This window comes from Nicotiana sylvestris, chromosome 2 (genome assembly GCF_000393655.2).
Source record: "Nicotiana sylvestris chromosome 2, ASM39365v2, whole genome shotgun sequence".
Taxonomy (NCBI): Eukaryota; Viridiplantae; Streptophyta; class Magnoliopsida; order Solanales; family Solanaceae; genus Nicotiana; species Nicotiana sylvestris.
This window is the reverse complement of record NC_091058.1, coordinates 51554308-51563853: the sequence shown is the minus strand read 5'-3', so window position 1 is coordinate 51563853 and position 9546 is coordinate 51554308. Positions and strand designations below refer to the sequence as shown.

The 9546-nt window shown below is 37.3% G+C and overlaps 1 protein-coding gene and 1 pseudogene across 1 annotated transcript; both read right to left on the bottom strand.

Annotated features, from left to right (window-relative positions):
- Positions 1 to 680, bottom strand: LOC138886321 (uncharacterized). The gene is made up of 3 exons (XM_070167408.1): positions 469 to 680; positions 330 to 383; positions 1 to 260 (listed from the first exon to the last, which is right to left on the bottom strand). The coding sequence occupies exons 1-3, from the start codon at positions 673 to 675 to the stop codon at positions 96 to 98; spliced, it is 426 nt and encodes a 141-aa protein (XP_070023509.1). The 5' UTR covers positions 676 to 680; the 3' UTR covers positions 1 to 95.
- Positions 681 to 6814: 6134 nt separating this feature from the next.
- On the bottom strand, positions 6815 to 8241 carry LOC104217558 (GDSL esterase/lipase At4g10955-like; annotated as a pseudogene).
- Between the last annotated feature and the right edge of the window lie 1305 nt (positions 8242 to 9546).

The following is a 9546-nucleotide window of genomic DNA, read 5'->3' as shown; positions in this document are numbered from 1 at the left end:
TAAAAAAAAGTAACTGTCATATTCGACTAAATATTGTTGTTAATGTACAAAAAAATATTATTTACACCAAAAAAACAAAAATATGGAAGACCGAATCAATGTGTCCCGCATCCGGTGTGTCTCAAAGTAGCCATTGGCCTGAGGCGCATCCCCTGCCGCCCGGGTACGCTATCAGGATCATCATCATCAAGTCGTCTCCTTATGGCCGGATGCGGCACAGGATGACATGTATCGGTGGTGCTGTCAGGTCCAGTAGAAGGCTACATAATAATATCAAACTTAGTATAGAAAACTACATTAACAATTCACAAAAATTTATATTGTCTTACCATAATCGTGTCTGGATCCTGAATGTAGTCATCTGTCGCAGCATCGCATGAAGCCTAAAAAAGTAAATTAATAAAGTTAAAACAAAATAAATAAGTTATAGTAAAAACAGTAATAAAATTAATACTAATAAACTCATACCTGCGCATGTGATGAGCTGCCATAACTCAGTCGGTGCCCACTATCAAAATCTCGGATCGGTCGAGACTCATCAGTGGTAGACGGGCCAGGGAAATATCTACCCAACTCCACTCCTTGAAAATCCGAGCCCATGATCAAGAATTGACCCGATGGGGTCACCTGCGACGTCCCTGGAGTGTCATAAATGCCAAGGCTGTAAGACGGCATGTCGGTCTCATGCATGCCACCTCCCATATCAGCAGTAACATCATCAGCAGGAGCCTCAAAGCCCCCTTGTTGGGGACCTCCTCTCCGCCCACGACCACGTCGTCCAACACTAGCAGGTCGTCATGGAGCAGCATCAGCTCGTCGGCCACCACCTCGTGGCATACCATGACCTCGCTGGTATGTGGCTGGGTCAACATAATCTGGCTGGTGTGCCAAACGCTGATCCGATCGGCCTCGCTGCAGTGTCTGGGCAGCCACATCAATTAAGTGATGACTATAGTCCTGCATGATCATAGGTTCGTGGACATAACTTTGCATCTGCTGCCCCATACGATATACGGTATGCAATCCAATCGCCTGCACAAAAGTTTTTAATATAAACTACGTATTTGACTAGAAATTACTATTAAAGTAATTGATAATAACAGAAAACATACCAGAGCCTCATGTCTCCCGGCGTATGAGACGTACCGACCATCTACCTGATGAACTGGGTTCCCGATAAAAAGTCGGGAAACAGTGCGGTACCATGCCATATAAACTTCGATAGGAAAGTGTTGCGGAGCTGGGGTCAAGTCCCCTCGGCTGTCCCAAATACCCAACTGCACTGTCAGCCACTCAATAAATGTGTCGTCCACCTATCATCCCTTTCATAATGTAAAGGATCCCATGCAGGCTGAGTCGGTATAGACTGCGAAAATCCAAACTAACAAAATACTCGCTCTGAGGCATGATGCTCAACAATATCGAGGCACGTGAGAGGGACGGAAGCCCTCCAAATATGGCGACTGTGCGTGCAATACGCTAGCAGGGTACCTATCAACTCTTCACTGTACGACGTCCAGATGAACTATCAAATAATAACACAAACCGTTAGTATGCGCAACACCTAGTTAAAAAATAATTGGTAAGTTTAGTTAGATATTCACCTGTGCATCCTCCAGAAAATCCAACACATCCCTACAGAAGGGGAGATTATGATGGCCATGATACTCTCTTGCAAGTCTACGATGCAATACCCACCTACAAGCTAGAGGGAGATCAGGAATATGTACATTAGTCGGTAGCTATGGTAGAGGTGGCCGAAGTTGCAGAAATCGCTCCCACACCCAAACCTAAAATAGAAAGTTGACGTAAAGATTAACTATAACTAGGTAGAATTGGAACTAAACGACAAATTATTTGAATAAGTTGTCACCTGTAGAAGTGGCAGAAAACCAGAAACGTCTCTCTGTGTTCCCATGGATGCCCGACACATCTGCCTATACAAAAAAGATAGGACAACACCACCCCAGCTGTAGCTGACTGTATCATCAAAGTCCGCAATATGATGCAGAAAACGAAGGCTCACTAGGTTCCCCGAAGTGTTCGGGAACAAGACCCCCCAAATAGAAGGAGCAACAACAGCCTCGTATATTGCTCCACATCCACCTCCGCTGAGTCGTCGGTGATAGTATCGTGGATCTGCACCAAGTGGTCTCTAATGGGGACCAACTGCATACGACTGCTCCCAATTGCTACATCTGGGTCATCGGACCTGAAGCCCGTGAGCCTGTGCAGCATATCCATATATGAAGCCCGGTTAAAATATCTCATGTTCCCAGGCAGTAAAACTGGCAAGCCATCGGTGGACAGACCATATAAAATCTCGACGTCTTGGAGTGTGATGGTGGCTTCGCCGATGGGCAGATGGAAAGTGTGTGTCTCCGGTCGCCACCGCTCAATCAACGCCGTGATCAACGCATAGTCGAGCTGTATCCGGCCAATGCTAATGATCCTATATAATCCCATCTCCTCCAAGTGATGGACCACACGGGGATGTAGAACGCGGGGAGGAGTCAAAAACTCCCACAATAAATCCACTCTCCTGCCCCGAAAAGTCTGCGTAAGCAACTCTCCCCCCCATATATGCTCGGATCTATGCTGGGGCTGTAGGGGTAGTAGCTCCGACGTCCGAGGGCCGGGATGTATAGGTGCATCCATGTCGTCAACTGCAAATTCATAATTTTTAATAACTATCATTAAAATTTATGTGTGTTTTTTATAATTTAAATTCATATTTTTTAACAACTTAATTGTAAAAATTATATATATACTTATGGGTTTCGTGCTAGATTTTCTGAGGCCCAGTGGTACCAAACTATCATTAATAATTTTATGTTTTTTTAATAATTTTTATTCATATTTTTTAATAACTTAATTATAAAAATTATATATATATATATATATATATATATATATATATATATATAATTTTTATAATTATGGGTTTCGTGCTAGATTTTCTGAAGCTCAGTGGTACCAAACTATCATTAATAATTTTATGTTTTTTTAATAATTTTTATTCATATTTATTTAATAACTAAATTGTAAAAATAATATATAAATTATATATATACTTATGGGTTTCGTGCTAGATTTTCTGAGGCCTAGTGGTACCAAACTATCATTAATAATTTTATATTTTTTTAATAATTTTTATTCATATTTTTTAATAACTTAATTGTAAAAATTATATATATATATATATATATATATATAATTTTTATAATTATGGGTTTCGTGCTAGATTTTCTGAAGCTCAGTGGTACCAAACTATCATTAATAATTTTATGTTTTTTTAATAATTTTTATTCATATTTATTTAATAACTAAATTGTAAAAATAATATATATATATATATATATAAAATTATGGGTTTCGTGCTAGAATATAAGATAATTAAACAATTACTACACAATACTACGCTAAAAGGCTCTACATTTTACTACGCTAAAAGGGTCTACGTTTTACTACGCTAAAAAGGTCTACGTTTTACTATGCTAAAAAGGTATACATTTTACTACGCTAAAAAATAATCTAAACTAAACGGCATAAAAACACATAAATATACATGAGGATATTAACAAATACATTTTTAGACTAATTTACATATTTTTATACAACACTAAAATTAAATCCGGATAAAATTTAACATGCTAGTTTCGGAAAAAATAAACACAAACCGAAATAGAACACATACAAATCAAGTAATATGCATTGTTATAAAAGTTTCAACTTAAAATAAATCGAAATACCTCGATTTAGAATTTTCGAAATGTAGATAGATCGAAATTTTGACTCCGGAAGAGTGAATCCACAATAACACGAAGCTCTACTCGACAGTTGGACCACAAATATTAACTTTTATGTGACGGGGGGACCCAATTTTTTTTTTTTTTTTAAAAAATGGGGGCAGAATCGGTGGTGGGGGACGTGAAATGAAAATGAGGGAGATGGAACGAAGAAGAAGAAGATGGAGGATTTGTATTAAGGGGTATAGCGCCGCTATTAATGGCGCTATATGTTCAGGTAATAAGGCGCATAGCGCCACTATTAATGGCGCTATGTAAGGTGTGTCAGTATAACGCCACTAATAGTGGCGCTATACAGTAACGGTACAGTTAACGTTACTGTATAGCGCCACTATTAGTGGCGTTATATATAATTTGGTAACTTTTTTTTTATACTTATTTGAGTATTTTGAGTAAAAATAAACCATACTTTGGTTCCGCACTCGAGGTTGAAAACGATGAATGCTTTTGTGAAATGGACGTGCGACCAACAGCCAGTAGGGTTTTGAGGGTTTAAAAAAAATCAAGAACACTTGTCTGGATTATATTGGGATATTCCAGTTAATGTTTGTTTAAGAATGTAATAGTCGAAAGTACCTAAATTAATGCAATATTTGCACTCTTTGTCTCGATTTGGGGAAAAATAGAGTACTCTGCATTTTTGTACGACCAAATTGTCTTCCGTGTCCAGAATTAAGGACACGGCAAGTCGTCCAATACCAACTCTGAATTTTTTTTTAAAATTATACGCCTTGTAAACCGTTTAATCAAGCTGCAAAAACTGAAAATTATTTTTTTTTAAAAGTAATTTTGACAAAAAATAGTTTATTTTGGCTAATTAGTTTGAAAAGCACTTCTGAGCAACAATTAGTGTTTGCTCAAGCTTTAAAAAATTATTTTTAAGTGTATTTTTCTCAAAAGTGCATCTCAAAAAAGTATTTTTGAAGAGAAGTTACTTTTTTTTGCTTCTCCAAAACTGTTTCTGCTTCTCCTCAAAAGCACTTTTTTCCTTCCAAAATCTTGGCCAAACATCTCAATTTTTTGTCAAAAGTGCTTTTGACAAAAATAAAAAAAATATTTTTTGCAAAAAAAAGCTTGATCAAAAAGGTTATTAGTTTGGATATCTATTTTTCCTTTCTAAAAGTAATTTTAAGAACAACACAAAGCTTCTTTAAATAAATACTCCATTATTATTTGAATATGGTTTTCCTTTCTAAAATTTATCTTAAATGGGTTCGCTTCGAGAGGCTAAGCTTGGGCCATGACAAGAATAGTGATTAACCCTTTCGCTTATTTAATCCCTACCCTTCTGCATATAAACTAAAAATAACTACTATGTTGGTTTACATTGTAGTATTCGAAATGAAGGAATTGAGTGATTTTTTCTAGTATAGTAGACAAACCAGTTTGATTTGGAAGTAGAGCAATGTTATTTGTTTCTGCTATTTTCTCAATGTTTTTGGAGTTATAAGATATCTCTACTCTTCTTTCTTTTGAAAATTGTTAAAAAAAGGGTTTCATGATTTATTCATTCTTTTAAAACACACAAGAGATGCAAGGATTTAAGTATTGTTTCAAATTAAGTAATTATTATTATTATTATTGGTGCTTTTATCTAGGCTTTGATTAGTTGAGTTTATCGTACACCAATTAGATTGAGAAATAAGGGCAATATGATCAAGAAGACAGAGGGAAATCTTGTACTAGTACATCTCTTCGAACACGTTTAAGAGGAAAAGAGGATCAATTGAGTGAATTTACTTTATTATATTCTCTATTTTCTTTAGGTTCTGGAATAACTAAAAATTATTTCCTAGAAAAAATATCCAATGGTAGAGAAAGCCTCAAGTAGCTGATAGCTTGTTCTGCTGAAGTGAAAGGTGAATTTCCTAAACTTTAATACAGAAACACCCACATTATGTTAAAATAAGCCGCAACGAGTAGTGCTCTTTGTTGCGGAAGCCAAATGTATATAGTGTGAATAAGTCACAACTACTATACCAAAAATTATGACAGCCACCAAATAATAAATAAGACAATAAAGCAACAATAAAGGGAACACCAGAATTTACGAGGTTCGGCTAATTTTGCCTACTCCTCGGACACAACCAATATTTTATTTCACTTCTGATGTAGAAGATCAGACTAAGCTGCAACCACAGAGCATACTCAGACAGAACCTTGACTCAGTTACCAAGATAAATCTTTTCTGATGTGGAAGATCAGACTATGCTGCAACCACAGAGCATACTTAGACAGTACCTTGGCTCTGATACCAATTGTTGCGGAAGCCAAATGTATATAGTGTGAATAAGTCACAACTACTATACCAAAAATTATGACAACCACCAAATAATAAATAAGACAATAAAGCAACAATAAAGGGACACACCTCTCATTTGCCTTCTCATCTGTTTAAGGCATTTGTATCTTCTCTCTTTAGTATTATTTCACTTGTATTTTTGGAGTGAAATAAAATATTGGTTGTGTCCGAGGAGTAGGCAAAATTAGCCGAACCTCGTAAATTCTGGTGTTCCCTTTATTGTTGCTTTATTGTCTTATTTATTATTTGGTGGCTGTCATAATTTTTGGTATAGTAGTTGTGACTTATTCACACTATATACATTTGGCTTCCGCAACACTCTTATCTTGACAGGCCAAACAGATTGCTGAATCAGATTGATTGTTCTGTCATCTGTGCATGTTTTAACCTGGTTTTGACTTGACACTGCATTTCTCCATTTTTTCTTTTTACAAATACTTGCTTAGTAGTTGAATGTGCAAAACATCTATTTTTAATGTCATTTGGTGCAAATATGCTTGGCCCCATCATGTACTTAATCAAAAAAAGACACATGCTGTTTTTTTGGGTGATGATAAACAAGAAGAAATTGCTATGCTATTAAATTTTCTAAAGTTTTCAGATATGGTTTAGCAAGTCAAAATGTATAGGTGGTTAATCAATTCATTCATGAGTCAATGCAGAATCTCAAGCCTTACAGTCTTGTAATTTAACATTTCAGTCTTTACCAGTCCAAATGCAAGTACACAAGCCATATCACTATGAACCTAATGGTAGAAATACATTTGTTGTCCTCTATCCACTTTTGGAAGATAATTTGAAGAAAAACTGTCAAGGGCTGAGAATTCCATTTAAAGACTCTAGCCTTGAGTTTGTTTAGGAGCTTGAATTAATGGCGAACAAGGAGTTGAGCTGTCTACTTATCAGCATGCTATTATTCAGAGCCATTTGGAGTTCCAAGTCATCAGACCACCATTGCTGCAGCCTATGTGCCTCAAGAAACCTTTGCTTTCCTTTTGACACCACAAAAACCTTTACTCCAGTTTGCCTGTTTCCATGTTTTGCTTCTTTCTCCTTGTTACCATTGAACATATTGTTCTGTCCTCCATCCGGGTAATTATAGTAGTAGCAGATGTAGTCACTTGTATTAACATATAAATAAGGCATAGGCAGCATTTGCTTAAGTTCTGAAGTTATTCTTGATTCTGTAGCTTCTAGATTCTGTGAATTAGAAGGAAGCATTGATTTGAACCTTCTCCATACAAATCCAGCTTTCCCACCCAAGATTCTCAAACTCATGGCCAATGAAACAGATGGTGGATTGAAAAGATGTGCCTCTATATAAGTTCCATCTGCAGCTAACGCCTTCTATACCTCGAGAGCAAAGCCAGCTCCTAACGAGTGCCCTGTGATGGCCACATTCTTGCTTCCTTGAATATTGATGATTGATTTTATACCGGTTAAAACCCTGTCAAACCTCAAGGATCCTTTGAGACTTTCCCATGTTAGGTAACGTAGATCATCCTCGATATCTCTCCTTATTGTGGGGTTTCTCAAAAGTGTTCCTCTGATGGCTAATACAGACTTTGGTGCACCGGTTGGTCTTATAGGTATAAAATCAGCCAACGCTGCCGCTTGATCCCACTCCAAAACTGCAGCAAATATGGAGCCATCTCTTTCATCTACAAGGACTTCAACTAGTTTGTACTTAAAAGGTGTCCCCCACTGTGATGCAAGAGCAGTTTCTATGTTCCTATTTTCTTGCCTGTCAAGTTCAAGCAAGTATACTGCTTGTACAAAGCAGGCCATCACTATTCTTTCGTAGCTTTCATCTTTCCTGCACGTTAGTTTAATAAAGACATCATTATTAGTAGTACAAGGAATTCAGAGCGGAACGAAGAAATCAAGGAAAAATGGTAACTAACCAACTGGAGCTGATGAGTTCTCTCCAACCAGGAGAAGAAATATGGCGAGGTCCCAATACATGGAATGCCTTGGGATGGTGCCGAAAAGAATGGTTTCTTTCCATGGACTTTTTTCTGAAGGACCAATATGTGTTCATTTGTGCACTTCTTTTTCTTGTAAGATCTCTTAATTAGGTGTACATATAATATGAGAGGCAACACTTGAGAGACCAGCCTTCATAAAAGAGAAGAAACACTCCTCCCCAGGCATAGAAAAATGAGACTTGAGGGGGTTTGGGCGGTCACTTTTGCTTTTTATATTTGTGTATGGCATCGGATTCCAGTGAATTTGTTCGGGGGAAGGGTTCTTCCACCGTAAATTTAGTCAGGTGCACTAAGCTCCTGCTATGCGCGAGGCTATTGTACACAAACTTATCCTACATTTTTACAAGAAACAGTATTTACGGCTCGAACTCGTAACCTCCTAGTCACATGATAAAAATTTTACTAATTAGGTCAAGACTCCCCCTTCACACTATATGCACACATAACAGAGGGAATTGGATATATATATACTTTTGCACTCATCATCTTTTAAGTAATGGAAGGTACAAATCTACTGTGAAAGAAATGAGAGATAATTTCCTAATGCAAGGGTGGTGTGGTGGAGGGAGGGAGACTTCTCCTTCGGATCAGAACTGTCAATTTTTTAACTTGGTCTATCAATACAACTTTAGTAATTGATGTTGTTAAATGTTTTTCTAGATAGGGGACATAAAACTTAAACGACAAATTGAAAAGGATAGAGGGAGTGTTCGTAATTTTTATAGTTTGCGCTAAAAGAGGCAAGTGTTATTTTGTGCTTTGTAAAGTACAGCTACCCTTGCTAAAAATAGTCTAGCAACAAGGAACCTATGCTTTGAATAGTGGACGTCGTTGGTCTATTCTAATTCCTAAACATCTGCTTACAAAAGAATCTGATTCTATTTTGCGCTGAATGACCTAAAAGAAACTAGCATTATGCTCTTGGAATATATCTCTTTCTCCCCCTTTTATAGACACACACATATGTAGAATCACAAGAGTTTATGCCTATATACGGTCGAGATTGTATGCCTTCGATCTATAGGCTCGAGAGATTGTCCAAAGCCCGAGTTCAGGTAAGATCGGGTTCGAGCTCGACAGATTAGACCCAAGCCCGAGGACGGTGCCCCAAGATAGGAGTGCAAGGTATACCGAAGTTGAGTATGCTCGACCCCGAAATTGTACCGTTATGGATTTGTAACAGAATGAGCTAGGTTCCTGCCACGTCCCCAAGATCATGACACAAATCCCGGATAGAATTGTACGATTCCGTACCATGCGGTTAGACAGCTGTATCAAAAATGTTCTTTACTGTAAATAGAAATATACCTTATTTAGGGTTCCCCTGTTATATAAAGGGGACCCCAATCATTTTGTAATATGATCTAATCATTGAGAAAAGAATGTACTCTCTACTTTTTGCCTACTATTCATCAGAATTGTCCTTTGCATTTATTGTTCTTACTTT